This window comes from Dipodomys merriami, unplaced genomic scaffold (genome assembly GCF_024711535.1).
Source record: "Dipodomys merriami isolate MVZ:Mamm:240054 unplaced genomic scaffold, mDipMer1.0.p SCAF_63, whole genome shotgun sequence".
Lineage (NCBI taxonomy): Eukaryota > Metazoa > Chordata > Mammalia > Rodentia > Heteromyidae > Dipodomys > Dipodomys merriami.
Genome location: NW_027206213.1, coordinates 6,132,432 through 6,156,588, shown reverse-complemented (window position 1 = coordinate 6,156,588; position 24,157 = coordinate 6,132,432). Strand labels below are relative to the sequence as shown.

At 34.6% G+C, this 24,157-nt stretch overlaps 1 protein-coding gene across 7 annotated transcripts in view; it reads left to right on the top strand.

Moving 5' to 3' along the window:
• Ehbp1 (EH domain binding protein 1) overlaps positions 1 to 23,300 on the top strand; it is a 305,708-nt gene extending 282,408 nt beyond the window's left edge. For 5 of the 7 annotated variants that reach the window (XM_070004551.1, XM_070004550.1, XM_070004548.1 and 2 more), the window contains 4 exons: positions 14,407 to 14,506; positions 15,490 to 15,563; positions 21,946 to 22,060; positions 22,265 to 23,299. In XM_070004551.1, coding sequence (XP_069860652.1) covers positions 14,407 to 14,506; positions 15,490 to 15,563; positions 21,946 to 22,060; positions 22,265 to 22,355 — 380 coding nt within the window. In that variant the 3' untranslated portion in view covers positions 22,356 to 23,299. Of the gene's footprint in view, positions 1 to 14,406; positions 14,507 to 15,489; positions 15,564 to 21,945; positions 22,061 to 22,264 lie in introns of all 7 variants that reach the window. The other 2 variants (XM_070004546.1, XM_070004547.1) reach the window with 1 other exon arrangement.
• The last annotated feature ends 857 nt before the right edge of the window (positions 23,301 to 24,157 follow it).

Genomic DNA, 24,157 nt, shown 5'->3' with positions numbered 1-24,157 from the left:
GAATGCTAATGAGCTTGCTCTGATCTTTACTCGGCTTCCCGTGTTTTCTACATCTTCAAGGACCACATGGTGCTAGCAAAATAAAGACAACTAAATGAGAATTTCGAATGCTTTTTGTGTTAGGACCTAGTGCTTTTCAGCAGACGCACTCGTTGAATATTCTTAACTTAAAAGAGTACAACAGGGGGTTGGGTATGAACTTTTTAACAGGAGGAAATTTGAACAAAAGTAAATTAGTGAGATGAGGAAAATATGAGAAAAATTTCTGATTAATTTCCACTCCATAATATCAATGACACCTTCAGCCCCACTCATACTCTTCTAACAAGAGATGCTGATAAAAGATGAATGATTCTGTGTTGTTCAGAGTGAATGTTTAGTGGTGTTTTAATAGCAGCATTCTACATAAAAGGCACCAGGAAGTACTCCGCATTAGCAGTTGAGATCACTAGTTAATAGGATGATGTCTTTTAGCTTTTGTCACAAGATTATTAGAAAGGATGGGTTTCTGTTCTCATCATTGCATAGTTTGGAGTGCCTGTTGAGTACAAGTGCTAAAATACAGGTTTCTCAGTATTGTTTCACTGTAAAGCAAAAAGCCTTTTAATGCAACACCTTTTTCCTTTTTTTACCAGGTGATTTTGTTATTGATCTCTAATCTGCCCCTTTAGCTGTATTAAATGCTTGAAGTGTTCTGCTTTTCACTATAGCCTTGATGCTAGCTATTTGTGCCTATAAATTCATTAACATTAAACAGGGTCTATAATAGAGAGCATTAGAAAATGGCTGGTTACATGCTTTTTATGACTTAGACTATAGAAAACAACAAAGTTAAGATTGTTGAAGTATATATGATAGAAATACATTCTTTGGGAGATAATTACTATATTAGATTTTAATTATATGTTTCTAAGGGACATAGTTTTCACTCTCTCTCCCTTATCTGCCAGTTGCTCTCAATCCCCCATCTCTTCCCATACCCTAGAAGAGGAAAAATGAAACTCAAAATTGGTTTGAACTGAAAAGTTAAACTGATTCTATACAACTAATAACCAGGAAAGGAAGGAAAAGATTTAAAAATAGTAACACACTCCAGATTTTTAGAGGAAATTTTTGCCATTTTTTTTACATGCAACATATACCTTTGATGTTTCTTTGACTTTTATTTTGAAAATTGTATTTTATGGCTGTATTTTGCTTACATTGATATTAAAAAATCTTACCTCTGAAAGTATTATAATTTATTCCCACTCCTCACAAAATGAAAAGTCCTACAGTAACAGGAATAACTTGGACAATTACAGTTAAGAAAATCAGGGCAATGTAGAAAATACATTCTAAATAACACAACCATTTTTATACTTTATAATTTAGTATTCTTAATCACTTACTATGATCTTATATAGGTGGGAATTAAAGTTCATGTAGGAAAATGTCACCATTTTGTAGAAGTTCTACTTTATAACGTCTATTTTCACACAAATTATAATGACAAAAAAGGTCATTGGCTTTTAAAAGTATACATTAAGTTGAGATACCTGTTTTTGGAGTTTTGGCTACAAAACTAAAAGAAAGTAAGAACTTAGGCTTGAATATAGTGCTTTTTATAATGTGACAAACCAAATAAAAGTAGAAACCACGTTCTGGTGGCTTACACCTATAATTCTAGTAACTGAGGAGGGTGAAACCTAAGGATCACGGTTCAAAGCCAGCCCAGGCAGGGAAGTCTGTGAGACTCCACAGTTAACCACCAAAAAGCCCGAAGTATAGTGTAATTCAAGTGGTAGAGTACCAGCCGTGAGCACAAAGCTTAGGAACTGCTCACAGGACCAGCACAAAGAGTAAATATATAAATAAAGTAGAATGTTTTCATTTGATCTCTATACAAATAAAATATCAAAGGAACAGGCTTGTTTACAAGGTTGCTTCTGCAAAGGAACTTTTTATAAGTAGAAAAAGTGAGGGAATCTGGTATTATAAAGTAAATAAAATTATCTCTAAGATTTTAAAATATAGACCTAGCTTATTTTTCACTGAAATAATTATTACTAACAAATTCACCTGGCACTCAGTCTGTGTCATCATAAATAAGCCATTTTTAATAAAAGATTTTATTATTGAAATGTTTCTATAAAGTGAGTTTTTCTGCAGTTTTCAGCAGCAGTGTGCCACATCCTTTGATTAACTCTGAGTTGACAGAATTCATTCCTTTTTGGAAGTAAAATGCCAACATATATTTGTTAAATGTAGTTTTATAGTTTCTTTTTTGTATCTGGTTTCTTTTTTTTGTATTAGGTAAAGATTTTGTTTTATATTTCCTGACATCAAGAATTCAAAATAGTAACATTTTCTAATTGCAAGATTATGATACAATGTCATGTGAATCTATTCTAGTTTAGTATGCAGAAATGTGAGTATATAAGCATATAGAAATATGTCAAACAATTGATTCTGTCACATCCGTGATTAACAGAATGATAGGCAGATAGAACAGTGAGCAAAGGTCTAGCTTTCCAAAGTTTCTATGTGAATTTTCTTTTAAGTGCCCTGTGAACTATGTGTCAAGGCTATATGTCTTCCATTAATTTTGACAAAATTATTGGAGAAGGACATTTTTTTTTAGTGATTCATCCTAAATATACTTTCATCTGAAAACAGAGACAGCCATTTCTGCTGTGAGGTGAGTTGGAACCCTAGTTAGTTGGGAAGAAGATAACCAAGATTCCACTCTATTGCTATGTATATTCATCCCTGCTTAACTTCAAATGTGAGCCTTAGTTTCCACTATAATAGAATGAGAATAATATGGCCTGAAACATAAAAATGGAGGCCTAAAGCTTGGCACTGGTGGCTCATTCTTGTAATCCCAGCTACTGAGTAGTTCAAAGTCAGTCAGGTAAGAAACTCCATGAGACTTATCTCCAATTAATCAGCAAAAAGCAAGGAGTAGAGTGTGGTTCAAGTGGTAGAACACCAACCTTGAGCAAAAAAGCTAAAATACAGTGCTCAGGCCCTGAGTTCAAGCTCCAAAACTGCCAAGAAAAACAAAAAGGAACCTGAGAGTATCGTTTAAATGGTAAAGTACTTGCCTAGCATGTATGAAATTACAGTGAATTCTCAAAAGATAAAGCTTGTTTATGTTTTTTTGTCTTTTGATTTTCATTTTTTTCAACAAATATATTTTGAATCATAGTACACTATATAGAATTTGTACCTTGGTTAGCAAAACTTTGAACACACTGAGTCAAAGTTGGTATTGCATGTCAGCTAAGAGAATTGTAAGAAATGAGATAACCTTTGCACAGTACTGGCAAATAGCATAGGAAAAGCTTAATAAATGTTACCTAATATTATTTGTATGATTCACTGAAAACTTAAATTTTTCAGGGTCTCCTTTGAATTAAATATATCAAAAGTGGGAATGACTCGTGATCAAGCACCAAATAAAAAAGTTATGACAATAAATATTGTTCTTTTTTGCATTTCTACATTTTATTGTTTTATACAAATATATTACAGTGAGGCATTTAATTATATGAAAATAACAATGAAGAGACAGTATAAGGGATAAAATTTCTTTTAAAAGATAAGTTTAGGGGCTGGGAAGGTGGCCCAGTGGTAGAACACTTGCCTTGCATGCATGAGGCCCTGGGTTCGATTCCTCAGCACCACATAACCAGAAAAAAAAAAGCCGGAAGTGGCGCTATGGCTCAAGAGGTAGAGTGCTAGCCTTGAGCTGAAGAGCTGAAGGACAGCGCCCAGGCCCAGAGTTCAGGCCCATGACCGGACCCAAAAAAAAAAAAAAAAGTAAGGTACTTAATAGTGCTTTTCTTAAGTTTTTATACTTTTAAGTTTTTAAATTCATTATATCAGGGTGGAGAAGTAGAGTGGTAGAACATTTGTGTATCATACACAAGGTCCTGGGTTTGAGCCCTAGCACCACACCACACTAAATGTTTCTCTTTATTTTTTCTTCTACAGTAACAAGAAAACTAACATTTGGAGGTTTTCTTTATTTTCACAATTTGTTCAGCTAGTTCAAATATCTGTTTGTACCTAGGTTTTATTATTTGCACTGTTGAAGAAAGAAACTTTATAAATTGTGCTTAGAAGTAAGAGCGCTCTACTATCACTAACCCATTCTAGTTTATGCAGTAGGTTTTAGATTATGAGATTCTAGAAAGCAATCTCTGGTTCAGAAATGCGAAGAGCTTCCTAAGGTTCTCATTTGTAACATTTGTTTCCTCTCCTCTTAGTGCTCACTGTATGCTCCAGCTTTTTACTCTGTTTTAGGCTGAATTTTCTCATCTTGCTGACTCAAGTTTATTCATTTATACAGAAAAACAAATTTATATATAATTTCTATCAATGATATTTAGAGGGTATTTTCCATAACTATAAAATTTGAGTTGGAAGTGTAAAATGCAAGTTTTGAACCTAAAGACTTATCCCAACACCAGAAGTTTCTATCTGGAACATGCCTATTGCTGAAAGCAAAGTATGTCCTTACTGAAGACTGTAACAAAAAAAATTTAACATTTAAAAGAGTAGAAATTCTAGGAAAATGTGGTGGGTTTCTTTTCTCAGCAACTATCTATGAAGTAAAATTTAGGCATTTGAACTGATTTGGCAGCAACATATTTTTCTTCTGAATGTGAAATTAAATTTGTGTAATGTCATGCCAATGCTAAAATAACATGTTATACATGGAATATCACCCTTTCTTTTTATGAAAAATTAATTTCAGTGATTTTTTTTGTGAAAGACCCAAGATAGTGGTTCTCAAACTTTGGTACCCATAACAAATCTGATGTTGATGGTTTAATCTAGCACTTCAGAGGCTTACATGGAGGGATTGAGAGTTCCAGGTCTGGGCTACAAAGCAATGCTCTGTCTAAAAAAAAAAGGAGCTATTAAATATACAGCTTCCTAGACCTTGATTAAAGATTCTAATTTAGTGAATTTGGAATGGAGCCCATCTTTTAGGCAATTCTATGACAGATCATCCACAGACCACATTTGAGAAATATGGGGCCAAAAGATGATAAACATGACAGGTAGATTTAAGATCATAGACTCTTTTTTTCTTTTTTTTTTTTTTTCTTTTTTTCTGTTTTGGGGCTTGAACTCAGGAGTGCCTCCCTGGCTGGCTGTGAGCCACAATTTTCTATCTCAGCCTCCTGAGTAACTAGAATTAGAGGTATGAGCTGAAGTACATAGAGTTTAAAATCAACAAGGTCCCAGCTGGAATGTTGTTGGTCTTGGATAAATTACTTAATCTCTCTAAGCCTCTATTTCTTCAACTCTTTTTAAAACTGGAGGAAATACAAATACTGCCTATTTCAAAATGTTGAATACTTGGGTACAGCATGGCAAACAGTGAGCATTTAATATACAAGAAACTGCTGCCATCAGTATTTTAGTTTTTCTATTTATCATTGTTTCTACTTTTTCCTTTTTACTTAGCTTTTAACAAGAATGTATGTATCCCATTCTGTAACTCATCTCTTTGTTTTAAGAATTTCTTCTTCACCTCCTCACCATTTTTCCCTCTCTTCCTTTCTGCTTCCACCTCCAAGAAATGTAAGTAGAACAGGTTTAGGAATTTGACCTAAGTCTGGAAAGCTGTTCCAGGTGCCTGTTCATGACTCACACCTGTAATCCTAGCTGCTGAGGAGGCTGAGATCTGAGGATGAGTCAGAGTCAGCCAAGGCAAGAAAGTCCATGTCACTCTTATCTTCAAGTTAACTACCAAAAAGCTAAAAGTGGGGTTGTGGCTCAAGTGGTAGAACACAGTTCTGGAGTGGAAAAGATAAGGGAGAACATCCTGGCTCTGTGTTCAGGTCCCAGTACCAACCACAATAAAGACTGAAGAATTGTTCTTGCTAGTGTTTAGCCATTAGGTTATGTATTAAACAGTAACCGACATAGTTGCAGTTACTTCCTGAGAAGGCAGCCTTAGGAATGTTGCTAGTCCTTTAATCTGCTTAAGTTTCATTGAATTGGTATACTAGTTACTTGAGTTTTGTAAGTCACATACAAAACAAACTGAACTTGTGTGTTTCATTTTGAGAAATTTATTTTAGGACATTGTGTAGGAGGCAACTTTACAAATGCCTTTCTCCTCCTCTGTTTCATCTTGACACTGTGCTAAGAAGCTTAAGCCTGATTTCACAATTTGATTTTACAAAGAATAACATTAGAGATGGATAAGTGTATGTGAGTTGCCTCCTCAGTTGAGTCAAAATCGAGGTAGTTTATGGAAAGATACAAACTCTATTCTAACATCTTTCTCCTAGTTTCTACAAATGAATCATTTTTCTGTAAAAATACAGATAGTGATGCATAGAGACAACTAGATGTGTCTGAGAGGTCCTTCATCTTGGGGAAAGAACTGCCAGATCAAATAGCTCTCAGTCTTCCTTTTGTTGTTACAGGGGCTTACAAAGTTCTGCTTATAAACCACTGTTCATTTTGTTGCCAGATCTTTTTCCAGTGGACAGTAAATTATGTCTTTTAGATATGCATACTAATCCTTTTCATAGATGTTCTAGTAATTGTATCTGTTCCCTGACCCCACATAACACTTCTGTACTGGAATATAAAGGGTACTCATGAACTCAAAGGAGCTATTTCCTCAGGAAATGTTTACAAGTTAAAGAAAAATTATTGAGTTGATATGTTTTTACACTTTCCCCTATCTGTTGGACCCTTGAGCATGCTAGACAAGCACACTATTACTTTGAGGAACACTCCCTGCCCTTATATATATATATAATGTTCAAAACTGTTTTGCTTTTGAAATTGGCTCTTTGCCTTGAGTGGCCTTGGAGTTCTACCTCCCACCACCAAGGAGCTGGGATCATAGGGTATACTATCATGCCCCCAGCTAATTTGCTCTTAATACTGCTAATTAATTTTTAATGTATATAGAAATTTTTCTGTGAAAATTTGTTTTAATGGTATTTGGAAGAAGTTTATACAGAATGAAAAATCATGTATAGCCTTAAGCAAACTATAAACACACACACACACACACACACACACACACATTTATTTTCAAAATCAGGTATAATGATATGTTCCTCTAGTTCTAGCTTTTCAGGAAGTTGAGCCCAGAAGTTCAAGGCTAGCCTGACAATGTACCATACCTCAATTCTACAACTCAAAAATGAAACAAAACAACTTAATAATCCTAAAGGAATTTAGTGGACTTTGTTATCAATATATAAGAATATGTTAAATTTCTTTAATCTTTTGTTTTAAATTTCCTCTTAAGTTTCTTCTTTTAAGTTTTCCTCTTTGGTTTGAGTGGGAGACAGTATGTGAAGACATAATACATAAAATTACAAATACCTACCTTGTCTCCTGCATTTGTTGACTGGTTATATACTGCTTCTTTACCCATTCCAAACCCACCTAATGCTATATCTCTCATTAATTCATTCTGAATTAATAGTACTTGATAGCCAAAGCTAAAAAATGTGTCAAGTGCCATAGAAGTACTCATTAAGATCTTATTTTCTCATGAGAATAAAAGGATCCCAACTTTAATGCTTTTAATACCACTTGCTTCTACTTGTTTTATTCTCTTACTGTTTCATTTTCTGTGTGTATTTGTGCATGCCAGTACTGCAGCTTCTACTCTGGGCCTCACATTCTTCAGCTTTCTTGCTCTTTGCTGGCATTCTACCACTTGAGCCATGCCTCTAGACCAGCATTTTCTTGGTTAATTGGGAGTAAGAATCTCATGGATTTGACTTTCTTGTGCTGGCTTTAATCTGAAATTGTCAGATCTCAGTCTCCTTAGTAGCTAGAATTACAATAGAGCTACTGGTTCCTGGCTCAAGAGCTTATTTTAAATTAAGAGGAAAAAAAAAGATTAAATAGAGCAGGGGGCCAGTGGCTCCTACTTGTCATCCTAGCTATGTAGGAGGCTGAGATCTGAAGATCACAATTCCAAGCCATCCCGGGCAAGGAAAGTCCATAAGTCCCTTATCCCCAGTTCATCTCCAGAAACCTGGAAGTAAAAGTATGGCTCAGTGGTAGAATGATAGCCTTGAGAAGAAAAAAAAAAGCTCCCAGGCCCTTAGTTCAAGCCCCAGGACAAACACACACACACACACACACACACACACACACACATTATGGTACAAGGAAAGATGTCACATTTTAGAGGCAAAACCACAGGTCTTTAAAGAAACAAAGCAAAACATACATTTATAATCAGATTGTCTTAATATTAAAGTAAAAACTTCACTTTTATGATGTTTTTATTGGTAATATATTTATAATAAGCATGAGATACTGTATTTTACTATGTAAAGTAATAACACAGCCATGCTTTCACATTGGAGTAGCTGTCTACTGCATGGCCACAGTTCAGCAGAGAAAGACTTGCTCGCCCCCCCCCCACCCCCGTGGTGAAGTATGTTTTGCTGCTTTGACCTCAGATTTATTACACATGGTTTTGGCCAAGAATAGTCAAAAAATAATAGGTGTGAAGAGAATGTTTTAGGAAAAATTCCTACAGGTGAACTATGCAGTTCAGTGAAAGGAGAGATGATTTCAGTCAGTTTATATCATTGTGTGATCTGCCAAGTGTTTCCTTCCCCTATATTTTGTGAAAATATGCCTCACAAAGAGCAAATCATGCCTGGTACAAGATATGGTCATTCTCCCAAGCCAAAAAGAACGTGTAATACGTTTTAAGTGATACATTGAAAATTTTAGATATGTTGCAAGGTGGCATGTCTTTGGCAGAAGTTGGCTGGCATTATGGGAGAAACAGTGAATCATACAGTACAGAATCCTGTGCACCCTGAGCATTCTTGGTATTTCCTCAGCTGTGGTCTCCTTAGGTCTGTATACCCTTGGATACTATAGGTCTGTTTAATTGCATATGTGGGGCAGTGAACTCATTCATTACTAGAAACTAAAAGTTCTGGAAATTCTGTAGTGGGTGGGGAGCACACTGATACCAGGATTTGAACTCAAGATTCTGTTCACTCAGCACTCAGGATGCTGAGATTCCACACATGTGCCACCATGCCCCCACTTAGAACTGCTTTTGAGTCATTCCCATGACTTGTCTGAGAGGGCTTTAGAAGATTAGAATGTAGTGGAGTCTGACTGGTCCAGTCCCAAAAGAGGGGCTTCAGGAGAGAAGTGCTCTCTATCTGTGAGTGCAGTTCACAGTTCAGGTTTTCTCCCGATTAACAGATGCCTAATTGATTTTCCAAGTAGATTACTATCTATTCTGTGGAATGATGCCTGTGTTTCACTGTATTTTACGCCATCTTACGAAGTATGCTGCATATATATTTTTAAAACTAATTCATCTTTGGAAAGTTTCAACTTTTACCAAGTGCTCACCTGTAGAGAGTTCAGAGAGTGATTCATTCTCTGAAATTTTGGTCATACTAATGCCTTTGAGGTTCATAGCTATGAAAAGTCATAGGTGCAACCTTGTGCCATGTATACTTTTTTTTTAAAATATGGATGTGTGACTTAGGACATACCTCAGTCATGGAGAGCTTGCTTAGCACTCACAAAGCCCTGGTTCTCTCCCTAGCATTACAAAAAAATTATAAAAACCAGTTTCCGCTGGGAAGGTGGCTCAGTGGTAGAGTGCTTGCCTTGCATACATGAGGCCCTGGGTTTGATTCCTCAGCAGCACATAAGCAGAAAAAGCTGGAAGTGGCGCTGTGGCTCAAGTGGTCGAGCTGAAGGACAGCACCCAGGCCCAGAGTTCAAAAAAAACAGTTTCAGAATTTGGGCATCACTTTAATCTTTAATTCATTTGTGTGTATTCCCATAGCTGAATACTAAATGAAACCACATAGAAATTCTTGAGTATATAAATGAATTCCTAAAAGAAATTGTAACTAAATCATTTTATTTTGGTTTTTGGTTGTAAATAAAAGCAGTTCTTGTAGTCAACTGACATTTAAGTAAATGTTTATACTACACATAGTACTGTTCATTATATGATGCATTCTGTTAAATAGTTTTGGTACCTGTGAGAAGTAACTAAATTCTATATTATTCTTGATTGCTTAATAATTTTACAAATCGTACTCCAGCTAGAAAAATTGATTAAGAGAAAAAAATTGACATTAAGACAGTGTGATATCTGGGTGCCCATTACACATGCCTGTAATCCTAAAAACTCAGGAGGTTGAGATCTGACAATCAGTTTGAAGCCAGCCTGAGCAAGCTTGAGACTCTTACCTCTAATTATCCAACAAAAAAACTGGAAGTGGAGCGTCAGCTTAAGTGGTAGAGCGCTAACTTTGAGGGGAAAAAAAAAAAATGCTAAAGAATAGCTCCTAGACCTTGAGTTTAAGTCCTAGGACCAGCACCAAAATAAAATTGCAGTTTATTTTTAAAACCACAAGTCTTTAAGTAAACACATTTATAATCAGATTGTCATAATGTTAAGGTGAAAAACTCAGTTTTTATGATGCTTTTTAAAAAAATTTTATTGTAAAGGTGATATACAGAGGGGTTACAGTTTCATGAGTCAGATAATGAGTAATTTCTTTTTGGACAGTGTCACCTCTTCCTTTGTTTTCTCCCAACCCCACTCCCTCACAAGTTGTATAGTTCATTTTCAACATAGTGTCTATTGAGTATGATGTTTTTATTGGTAATATAATTATAAATGCATGAGGTATTGTTTTAATATATAAAGAAATATCCTAGTCATGCTGTCACGTTTTAGTAACTGTATACGTGACTTCATTTTTTAGGCATTTTTTATACTAAGTATCTTGAGTTTTTCAGATGATGAAACTGATAAAAATTTGAGAGGAAGGAAAATGATGGAAGAAGTGAAACTGCTCAAGATGCATTGTACTCATAAATTGACATGTTGATTGAAACTCCTTTTACAATTATTTAAAGACAATAAAAATAAATTCTAAAAACTAAACAAATTAAAAAGTGTCACTTGGCTCTCAGGTGTAAAAGTGTGGTTGTAATTACAAATTAAAGATCATTTTGAAAGAGAAGTAGTTAACCAGGTATGGTTAAACAAGATTAAATGATTTATGGCCATTTTATAATATAATGACAGTCTTCATTTTTAAGCTACAATGTAAAGTGCTTTATTCTGAGATTAAGTATTGTGGCAGAAGCTAAAACTGCCTTTTTTATAACTGCCAGAATACAACCTCTTTTTCTTTTTTCACTAACAAGACTGCTTTACCACCACAGCCCACTCTAAGTAATTAAATCAATCCTTTGTACTTACCGTATTCTCTTCTAGTGACGGTACTAGATCTGATTATATGCTTCATGCATATTCAAAGTGCTGCACTGACAGCTCTTTAATGAGCTCTTACTTAATCAGTATGAACAATGTTCATCTTGTTCTTTTTTTCCTCCTGCATTAGAGCTACGAACAGTTGGGAAAAATGAAACATCCAGCATTCATTTGAAAAATATATTGTACTTTGAAAAGTGTCTAAGCTGAGGAAGTTGCATTCTGCCCTTTAAAAGTCTGATGGACAAATTGGATTACTAGTATTGGATTAAATAACAAATGGTTAGAGGAGAAATGAGAAAAGCTCACTGTGATCACAGGCTTTAATATTTTTTGTTACTTATAAAGCTAAAGGGGTCTTTAACCAGTTATTAAAGTCAGGATTAATTTGTAATGGTTCAGCTTACTGGCTTTTAAAAGCCTTTTAAATTTAAAAATTTTTTAAATCTCTAAAAACAATAGTGTAATGATGCCCAAGAAGAAACTTTAATTTTTTTATTACTATAGACTAAGTATACATTTCCATCATTATATATTATTATCTCTGATAAGCTTTTGTGATACAGGATTGATTTGTGGTTTAATTTAAATAATCTATATAGCAATGTATGTGTCCTTAAATATTTATTGTTAGGTTTACTTCTCTTTGAAACATGATACTCTTTTATTATTAGCCATTTCCTAACAATAAGGGAAAAGGGCTATCTTTGTTTCTTACCTAGAAATCATAGGCATGAGTTAAACTGAAAATAACACAGTACCACATCAATATTATTATACTCAAGGAAGCAGTGTTCCATTGAAGAAAGTAATGCTAATTTAAGAGTAGGCTGGTTGCTTCTACTATTGCTTGAAAGCCTCAATTATAGGTTAAGTTAAAATCAAAACAAAGTTTTAATATGTCTATATTTTAGAACCTATTTAGGCTATGAATACAAGAATCAGATCTTTAATCAGAAAATAAAATATCATAAAATCTACACCTATTAATATTGCCCACATGTGTCATTTCACTGATCAAAAATATCATAAAATCTACACCTATTAATATTGCCCACATGTGTCATTTCACTGATCAAAAAGCTTTCACGGGGTACAATTGGCCTTTTTCCAAATTGCAAGCTTTTTCTCAGCTTTTTCTTTTTACTCTTTCTTCTTTTGTTACTACCCAGGGATTTGTGCCTATCGCAGCCTGTATCACATGACCAGTGTCAAGACATCACATGGTCCAAAGTGAATACAAAACCAGCTACCCTAAAGGAGAGATTAAGAATACTGTAAAACAATAAAGACTTTTGTTCAGGCTCTAAAAGAATCTATCTTAAGTCGGCTTCATACCACTCAGTTTTAACAGAATTTAATGAAGGCACATATCTTCACTATTCTCCCTAATGATAAACAACAGATGATTGTTTTATAGGGATATTTAGAAATTCATTATTTTTCTCCTGTACACAGACCAGCTTTTTTGTATTCTATTCTATTTTTTAAATTTCTTCCAATTTCTATTAATGCAGAAATAGTTTTACTATGGCATGCCCACGGTTGATGCAAGCATTGAAAAGAATGAAGTTGATATTTGGACAGAATGAGAAAATAAATCATAGGCCAATGTAACTCAGCTCAGTGGTGTTAAAGAAACTTGTAATTGTGTATAGACATGATATATACATGTGTTTGATAGACATATCTATGTGATTGGAAGGAGATATGCTAAAGTGTAATAGTACTTAATCCTAGAAATGGGATCTGGGGTAGGGAAGTAAAGACGGTAGGGTTAGTGAAATAAGACTTGATTTTTTTTTTTACTGTTATACCTCTGTATTATTCTTTTATTCTGTATTATTATTTAAAGTATTAAAAAGAAAATAAAACAGAATAATAATGCTATAGCTGGGATATTTAATGCATTAATTTTTAAAATTTTTTTATTGTAAAGATACTGTACAGAGGTGTTACAGTTACATGAGTAAGGCATTGAGTACATTTCCTCTCAAGCATTTCCTCTTGTTATCTCCTCCTTTGTTTTTCCCCAGAAAATTCTTAATCTTATGAATGTTATGCAGTACTTGAACTGGTAATATTAAATATTGGCCTAGCAAAGCAATACAGTCATGAATGAAATCCAGGGGGAAAATTTAAACAGTTATCAATTTGACTAGTATAATTTAGAAGAGTACAATTTTAAAAAGTAAATTGTCTACTTTTGCATGAAGAATTCCAAGTATATATTATATTGTATTTTAATTGTAAATGTACTAGCCTTTGATGGAGAAGGGCGGACTGATTTAGTGATGGAATGGGTATGACTGTTAGTGAACTTCAAATATCTCCAGTATGTAATCAGTAACTGCATAATTGAAAATATTAGATTATTTCTTTAATCAAGTGTCTTCTGAATACTATATTCATTATAATGTATTTTATTTCACAAAGAGGCATTTTAGTAGCATGGCCATTTACATTCATTTAATAATGTGGAAATGGTTACCTTATTGGTTGATGAGTTCCAGAATGGTGTGTGTGTGTGTGTGTGTGTGTGTATGTACATATCTTTCATATATATATATATATATATATATATATATATATATATATATATATATATATATATATACCTTTTATTTATATATATGAATATATAAATCTTATTTTACTTTGCAGTAGGAAAATTTTTAAAAAGTAAATTGTTATGAGTGGAAGCTTTCATCCAGTCTTCTGATCTCTTCCTAGTTTTATGGTTCTTGTAATGATTTTTTTTAATGTTTTTGGGATTTTTTTAAATCATGATTGTATGTCTGTCAGCACTGTGAATTCTTCATTGAAACATAATAGCAAGTCAGCCTCTGGGGAGGATTTATAAGGTGGAACACTTTATTTACAGTACTTAGTGTTAATATGATCTATTGGAATGTTCAAGGAACTAAGATATATATGCTGAATAGTACCAGCTTTAAAAGATTGAGTTTTTAAATACTGAATTCTTCCAGACCTTCAACTTCAGTCTTACAGTATAAGCAGTGAAATATGTAGTACTGAAGTAGCTAAAATATTTTTCATCTTAAAAGAATTGTGCTAAGTGATTATTTGGCTTGTAAAATGTCATGTAATAAGAAGTTACTCTTCCTGAACTATAGGAAGGAATACGGAAGAAGAAGAAGCTATGATGCAAGAATGGTTTATGTTAGTTAATAAAAAAAATGCCCTAATAAGAAGAATGAACCAGCTGTCTCTTCTGTAAGTACTCACAACTATTTTTCTACTGATAAATCTTCGGTTTGTGTTGTTATTGCTTGCTTTGGGGTTTCATATTTATTAAAGTTAATTGTTTCCTTAGAGATTATAGTATTTTGTATTTTTAAAAAATAGCAAATAATTTTTATCCAGTCAGCTAAGGAGAAGAATAGACACTGGAGAAAAGAAGTGTTTATGACGCAAAAAGTAAAGGAATAGGAACTATTTTTGTGTAAGAAAACAATCTTTATAAGGACAAAAATGCATTTATCATATGACAGCAATATTAATCTAAGAAAGATAAGAAATTAATTGAAGTGATCTTTTGATGATTGTAAAAATTAAAGTGGAAACTAGGCCATATGTAAACATTCTTAGTCTTTAACTTCACTTCAGCAAAAGTCTTAATGCTTGTTCCTTTCTGCTTACCAGCAATGTTCTTATAGTATGCCACCTAGTGTGGGAAATGGCAAGTTTACTATGTTTTATTTTGGTTAAAGGAAAAAAAAAAAAAAAAACATTTAATTTTATAACTTCTACCTAACAAAAATTTAGTGAGACACAAAACTTGTCCAGAACTTTTTATTTTTCGCTATATTAAATTTGCACTGGCATTTTGTATTTCTTATATTCTTTTTCACATGGGGTTTTGAATTTTTAAAAAGTATTTATTGTAAACTATGAAAAGTGTTTTCAAAAATGACTTTATACCTGGCACTTAATACATGCACCACTGAAGAATAAAACTATTAATGCTCAGATTAAAATATACCTTTGTGCCATTCAAAATTGAGGGAAGAAAATAAGCACACTAGTAAATATTCAGCTGAGAAAGGATTTGAGTTTGTATATCATTTGTTTGGAGTGGCTTAAAGTTAAAGAGAAAAGTCAGTTCCGAGTCCTAAAATCAATGTAACCTAAAGGTTCTTTTAAGTGTTTAATGATTTAGTAATTAGCATATTGATGAACTTTTGCAACTTGCCTAGGGAAAAAGAACATGATTTAGAACGAAGGTACGAGCTGCTGAACCGGGAATTGCGGGCAATGCTAGCCATTGAAGGTAAGAAATGCAGTGATGAGGAGAGGTATGTGAGTATCTGTTCTCAATGTGATATTTAGAGTGGAACACACATCTGGTTTTTACCACCTCTGGTCTATGAGGTATCTACAGGAATTACAAATAATTGCCTTGGAGGCAGAAAGCAGTATCATAAATCTAAGGATCCTAATTCAGATAGATAATTATCATTATGTTTGCTACTATGCAGAATTACCTTAACTTTTGATTGAACAAGACTAAATTTACATAAAATAAACATATAAAGAGTTAACTGATTTGGTTACATTTGCAATTTAAAATTATTTCCTCTTGGGAAGGTTTAAGAAAATGTTCATTTTGATTTTTCATCTTTAGACTCTAAATTTTATCATATCATTGTTGTCAACTTTGGTATATGTCACTCTCCAGACTGTGTTGTAGCTATTAAGACTCAAACTCCTTTTAAATGGTAGGTAGGCAAAGATGAACATGAGGGGGGGAAATTAAATATTTTGATACAATTTATAATTCATAGAAATGAATTGCATAGAAATGTTATGCATGGTTTAAAATATCAGTAAACATCAGTTAACGTAACTGTACCATTTACTACGTATGATTTTTTTAAAAAATTCATAGGTGTTACATAATATCTTCTCTTTATATTTTTCACTGGAAAATATTTCTAGTTCAAAGAGTTCTGCCTAAAAGCTAATCCTTTGGGCTCTGTAAAATGGATCTTTTGTCTAATCAATGCAAATTGATTTTCCTATTCTATATTGACCTCTTAACCCATTGACTGTCCATGGTAATTTCATTCTTCACCTGATAAGATACCTGATCCATAATAAGTCGATTCTAATTAGTTCAGAAACTAGAAATCTTAGTTTGTAAAAGAAAGCCAAGTGAAGTATTATATTTTTAAAATATTTTAATAGACTATTGCTATCAAATATAATGTGTCTTATTTATCCTATATATACATATATATTTGTCCTATTTGTGTTAGTTTTATTTTTAGCTACTTTTATATCCATACTCTCATTTGATAAATACCACTGGTAACATTTGTATATCTATCTTTAGAAACTCGATTTATTTTATTTTAAAAGCCTCCAGTTAGCCAGTTTCCTTCAAATGGCTATCTGAATGTTTGTTAGAATTCTTTAAGAAGTTTTGTGAAACTGCCATTGAAAGAAAATGTACAAGTACATTAATGGGTTTTTCCCCCCTCTGGATGTAATGTTTGTGATCATAGTATAATGTTTAAGCAAGTGAAACACTAAAAGGTTGAAAAGTATATACAGAAAACACTATGTATATGCAAATATGGTGTATGATATATAGTGTATATATTTAGCATTAAAAATAGCTTATTAAACAGTATATTCTTAATAGATTCATTGTACATTACACTGGAAATTAAGTATTCTTTAAAAAAAATTACTTCTCCTGTTTGTAGAAAAATAAATTGTCCTTAAAATACAACTTGATACAGTATAGCTGCTTTTTAAGGTAGATATTACATGTTGTTCTATCCCCCACACCAGTATTATTATTACCAAATACATCATAAAAGGAAGGCCTCCCTCATATAAAAGATAACAGTTTTGTGGCCTTCCTATCCCTGCATACATACAAGTTTACAATCTTAAATAAGCTTCCATGTTAAATAATGTACCATTTTGAAATCATGCATGGCATTTGTATACATAGAGGAGTAATAGTCATATTTTAAAAATACTTTTAATGCAGTTATTAATCATTTTGTTAATATTTTCTCTCCATAGTCCATCCTTCCCCCACTCCCCCTTCTCCTTCCTCTTCCACTTCCTTTTTCTCCATGTCCCTCTTCCTCTCCCTCCTTCTCCTTCATTGTAAATTACATTGTCCTGTGTGTGACAGTGCCTCCAATCTTACTGCTGGTTTTCATTTAGGGAAAGGGGAGACTTGAAGAAACAGAATAGCCTGTTGATTACAAAGAAAGACACTATCTTCCAGAGAGGCTTGTCCCACTGGCTTGGGCAGGACATAGGCAAAGCTAGCCAAGAGAGATGCTGAGCATTGTGAAGTTCAACTCTTGGAATGGACACACGGGCTTAAAATAACACACACACACACACACACACACACACACACACACACACACACACACACACACACACACACACACACACACACACACACACACACACACACACACACACACACACACACACACACACACACACGAATAGGCAACACAAGTTGATTTTGTTTTGCTTTCCTTTGTTTTAAAGTTCATTCTTCTTTTCCAATCTCTTCTGCTTGGTAATTTTAAGATTCAGTAATAAACTAAAATCTTTTTAAGTAAATCTGCTGTTAAAATTATTGATCAGGAGAAAAGTATAGAGTATTAATAGCCATAGCACACTGAAAGAAATATTAACAGCTTGGTCTGAGAGCAAAACATACTAAATATTCAATACATCCATTCTTCTGAGAATCCATAGTCACTTTGTCTCAACTGTTTTTTCCACCTTTTTTCCTGAGGTGTATTCATAGCAGGAGTTTCACTCTACTGAGCTAAGTTGTAGGATCCCTCAAGCTAACAAACATCTTTTAGATACTTTTCCTATAGTTTTTTGTTGTTGTTGTTCAGATTACTTAATGCTCCCTCAGGAAAGATAAATTCATTTCTGCACACATTGGGGTGGGCTTTTAGAAAGTGGTATGTTCATTTTCTGCACAAGAAATGGATCTTCTCTGGGATTTTGTACATCTTGATTTATTCTTGGCTTAGAGTTTGAAGTGGGTGCTCTTCTAAAGGGATTTATGCATAGGTTCACTATTTTTGTAGTTATGGTTTATATGATAAGCTTTTTATATTTAAAATCAATATGTAATCCTGTGGAGGAGCTTATCCCCTAAAACCCCATTTGTAAATCTATTTTAGCTTTGTTACACAGCACAGCCACAGTCTTCCATAGATTGATTAGGTACAGCAGTAGAATCCTATCAAATGGCCTGTTCTGATGATGATGCAAACTCTTTCAGGATTGCTAGTTGACTGGAACTAAAGATAAGACTTGACTGCAATCCCCCAATGTGCTCTTTACAAAACTAGTGTTAATTTTCATCAAAGTGCTAGGCTTACTTATGGTGGCAAGGTTGAAGGTTTACCACAAGAACTTCAGGTCTTTTCTATTACAGTGTTTATGGTATTTCTCTTGCCTTTTTTTCCCCAAGGTAATTACCAACTTCAGCAAATAAACTGACTCATGGAATGAATAATTTTCCCTACGTATAAAAAAACTATTTTGAATTAACCCAAACATCTCAGTACAGATGGACATAAACAAAATCTCTTTATTTCAACAGTTTGGGTCAAATGCAGCATCAAAACTTAATCCTATTTGTTGTGAGAGGATATGGCTTTTGTAGTGAAAGTACACTGGAATCTTTAAGTTAATCACAACCCACACTAGTCTGTCCAAGCCAGTGAGAGCATCTAGCTAGCTGTGACTGGTGTTATAAGTAAGTGACTAATCCTTTCTTAAAACACATAACAAGTAACATGTAAACTTACACGCAGACTTTTAAAACATGGCATGTATATAGGTAAAGGCATTTTAAAAGCACTTTTTTTCAAAGTGGATTTTAAAATTTTTTACTTAAACACGGGTGTAAATCTTGATCAATTGTCAATATAATTTTTAGTGATCAAAGTAGTAGTCTACTTAATTTCTCAAATTAGTGTTCAGTTATACATAATAGGAATAGATGAGTGGATGAGGGTATTTGTGCATATACATATATTTGCCTATGAGAAACCAAATATAAAAGTATAGTTTGCTACTATAAAATCTATTCACACCGGTATGTGCTCTGCAACAGACTATATAATTATATTAATGTAGTAATGAGATACTTAATAGGAAAAATCCAATAAATTTATGCTAGAATATTGTAATTTGTTAGCAATTCAATTAGACCTAAATGTCTTTAGTCTTTAGTTTTAAAATGTTCTTTTTCTAGTTATGAGAATGACCTTATCAAGATAGGAAAAAGTTGAGATTCTTATTTTAAAATTATTTATAATACCTCAGCTTAAAAATGTTTCCTCACTTATATAGTTAAAATTCTAATTTTTCCAATGCTAAGAAAAACCTGATATTTTTAAGTTACTAATTAAGGTCTTAAAAGTGACTGGTCAGGTTTAGAGGACTAGTTCAATTTAAAAAATTATGTTTCCCATGTTCATTTTTTTTCTTGGCTTAAATATTTCTATTTGTATTTTTGGAGTGTGGTAAAGAAAAATTATTTTCTACTCATAAAGTTATCAAATATTTTGGAAGCCAAAAAGTATACATTTAAGCTTATAATCAGAATGATTCCGCCAAGTTGAATATTGAGCAATATTAACCAAAGCTAGTAATTTAAATAATTATAAATTTTACTTGCTATTTTTTATTAACTCAGCAGAGCTTTTTTCCTGAATTAGTATTTCTAGAACAATTACCTGAAATTAGACTAAATGAGTTTAAAGATTTTCCCAACCTGGAGAATCTATTAATTTACTTTCTCTGTAGAATATGGCTGATTTAAGAACAAGAACCAAAATATTAAATTTCCAGCATTCCTGTTCTTAGTTGCATTTAAAACCAAAGTAAAATTATGATAGATTTGGCTCCTTCGTTTCTTTTTTGCCTATTATTAAAATTCTTTTACCAGAAAATACTTTTTATAGTTTATTTCTCTCCATGCTATAAAGAATTTTATTTCTAATACAATATAACAATCAGTGATTTAACATTTATTTTGTGATGTTTTGTATTAAATGTAGATAATTAACATATGGCAGTTTCATATATATGTATTTATGTGTTTGAGTTTATAATAAAGGAACAGTGATAAAATTGAATAAGCTATTTTAGCTTCTTAGAGTTATTCTAATCTTTACTGCATGTTGATGCATCTAATTTTTAATTTGTAAATACAAGATAGAATTCCCTCTAGCACCATTTGCTTTCATAAAGCTGCTGAGCAGTTTGCTGTCTTGAATAAATTTTGCTTTGGAGAGAGTAGGGAGGCGATTTGAACCAGCACATTCTTGTGTGGTTTGTGAAGATTCACATGGTAACCAGCGGTGTGCATTGTTAGGTTTATCTGAATAAGCACCAGCCATGTGAGTTTTAACATGATTGCCCTGGGCAATGGAGAGAGAAGAGAAACCCGAAAGGATTGCACTCCTCTGTTTTTTTGGAAACTGCATTTGCTCTGTGGGGGAGGGGACTGTAAGAGTCAGTGCCCAGGGTGTTTTTTTTTTTTTTTTTAAACTGGTGTCCTGTTTCCCTCTTGGTCCTCATTTGTTCTGCTATCTGCCTCATCATCTACTTCTTCTTTTCATTGTTTACCTTCCTAATGAGGGAGGCGGGGTAGACTGAGGGTTGATTGACAGCTACAAGCCCTTACAGTCTGGCCAGAGAGCTGTTGGCTTTGGTTTCAAAAGTGTTTTAAATGTTCGATTTGGTCCTGTTTTTATTAAAGGAAACTGCTGCTCATCTTAAGGAAATTATCAGAGTAGCAAAGACTAGGAAATATATTATTGGGACCGAAACCTTCATAAAATGACCCTCACCCATTCAAAGAGCACTGCCCATTGGATTTTCCAACCTTTAACATGGAGTTTCAAAGAAATATGTAATTTTTTTTCTTTTGCACAAGTGCTTTCATTTGAAAGCACCCAGCAAACGTCTCCAAATAAAAACTGGCTGTGATGCGATTGAGAGCTGCAGTGTAATATTGCAGAGCAAATTTATTTTTTACTTCAAAGAAAAATGCTAATTAGCCGATTCACTACTTTTAAAGTTATTGTGAAGCATATGGCGCCCAGTGTGAGATACATCCAACTGCTAAAATAGAGCGAAGAGGAAATTAGTGAAGAATGGGCTGTTTGGGGTGAGAGTGGGGGTGGGGAGGAGAAGAGGTTCTTAGGCAGATTCTCGGGCCTTTTCAGAATGATTTTTATCTCCCATCACTGTTTCCCGCCTCCTCGTTTACCCACTCGCCCACCCCAACCCCAGGGCCAACCTCCTCTGGCCTCCATTTCCCCTCCCCCACTTGGCCGGGATTCAGGTGCGCACCTCTGACTGGCCATCAGCTCACACCTGGTCTCTAGTCGGTTCCCACCTTGCCTCTCCACACTCCATCTGTGGGAAATATTTCGAAAGTATGGTTTTAGGGGAAAACCTCACTACAACTGCCAAACTCCCCAGAAATACTAGCTAGTGGAGCTATTAGCTGGCTTTAATGGGAGATGTAAGGGAACTGGAAAAGGCGGGAAGGGGAGGGCAGAGCAGGGCCGGGAGCTGGTATGCACTCAGGCCTTGAAGCCCATTAACTAGCCTCCCATCTCCTATAGACTGGCAGAAGACTGAGGCCCAGAAGCGACGAGAGCAGCTCCTGCTGGATGAGCTGGTGACTTTGGTGAACAAGCGAGATGCACTTGTGAGAGATCTGGATGCACAGGAGAAGCAGTGAGTACACCTTGGGCCTTGAATTCAGGCATAGCCACCTGCCAAAGGGGCCCCCTAGAGAAGTTTACCCGAAGTTCGGTTTAGAGGTCTCCGGAGGCCCGGTGCCCCGAATTCCTCCTCCTGGATATGGAATGTGGGGCAGGGGGAATGCTGCTCTGCTCTCCATGAAGAAAATAATTTTGTTCTCGTTTGTCTGGCATCCAGGGCAGAAGAAGAAGATGAGCATTTGGAGCGAACTCTGGAACAAAACAAAGGCAAGATGGCCAAGAAAGAAGAGAAATGTGTTCTTCAGTAGCCATCAGACCAGTGTCTCTCCCAACATTTTAGTCTTGGGCCCCCAGACCAGCAACAGACTGGTTGTTTCAAAAGTTAACATTACATTTGGCTGGATTATACTTCTGTACCATCATCACCACTTTAACTCCTTTCCAGATAATATACAGAACTCCAAACATAGCTCTGTTTAAGGATTTTTTTTCTGTGAGTGAATACTTTCTTTTGAAATCATGTGAGATAGATTTGCACAGACACTTTGTGAGTAATTGATATTGGAGGTGTTCAAGAAACTGTTCAAAAAGAAAACACTTCCCGCATTATTTCCCCTCATTGTTTGATGGGAGGAAAATTTGAGACATTTCTGTTGTTGTTGTTGTTGTTGTTGTTGGTAATAGCATAATGACAGTATAGGGGGGAGGGAGGCAAGGCAGGATAAGAAAAATGCCATGATTTTTTTTCCACTCCTGCCATCTGTAACATTTACTCTGTTACCTAAATTTCATAGTTAGATCATATTCAATCTACTTATTAAACTCTGTTTATTTACCAGTGAGGTTTTCTGCAACTGTTTTGCATTTCACAGAATTCCTCTGCTTTCCTCCAAAGATGGCCCTTTAAAAGGTAGCCTGAGACAAACCCTGCGATTTGCAGGTGATGAGAGGAATTGACATGCAGCGGTTTACAAAGACAGTTTTATCATGGGAGAATCTGCCATCTTTTTCTCTGGATAATATTTATTACATCTTGGTTCGTTCTTACATTTTGTTGTATCTCAACATTGGCTCAAGAATGCTGTTAATATTTATTCTGTATTGATAAAAGTCTGTCTTGCCACTACAAGTAAATCTTTCCAGTTAATATTTTCTTTTCTAGCATAGCACTGTCTTTTTTGTGAAAATGGTTATCTGTTTATTTATTACAATACTGAGTCATATATAAATTTTCAATAAAAGCAGAAACTTTCTTACCTGATACTGCTTGGACTAGACTGGAAGTTTGTGTATCCATAAATCTTTGCATGTGGGAAATGGTCCTCTGGAACACGGGGTAGGATACTGGATGGTATTCAGAGCTGGGTAAGTTTATACATCCCAGAGGAGCCCTGCTGACACATGGATGCAAATTGAAAAGTAATTAGTCATATTCTTAAGGAGTATAAACTATCTTCTCTTTTGGAAGGGTCATCTCAAAGACTTGAAGAAAAATTCTGATTCCACGCCACTGAAAGAAAACAATACGAGTGTGATGAATTTTCCACATGACTTTGAATAGTTCCCTTTTTGTAGTTGTATGGGGAAGAACTGTGTCCTGTTAACCGCAAGTCTGTGGATACTGAAGTGAAAGGAAGAGGGTTATTGCTAGGGAAGGTGGACTGCAGGGAGGCGTGTGCCCATGTACCCCTGGGTGTAGGAGAGAAATGAAAGAGAACTTTTAGAATTTCTAGGCTGGGGGGGGGGGGGGAAACTGGCTTTCCTATAGCAGTTTACATCACTCTCTAACTGGGTGTCCGAACAAAGAAAACTCCTTCAACAAGTCCAGAAACTTAAGACAAAAAAAAAAAAAGCATTTAGCTTTAGCCTAAGAAAATCTCTCTCCCTTCTTCCCTCCCTGCCTTGGACGTCTTCCCTTCCCAGACCTACATCGTGTCCGAAAAGTCTGCTGCCACTCCCCAATTGTCAATCCTTTTCAAAATTTAAAAAACCCACTTGCCCTGGTAAGAGTTCCTTTATGACACGAATTTTAAGTTGCTGAAAAGTTCCCGGAACTAAAGGAAACAGGGTGTTTTCCCTCTGCACTCGAGCCCCGGCAGAGCGAGGTGTG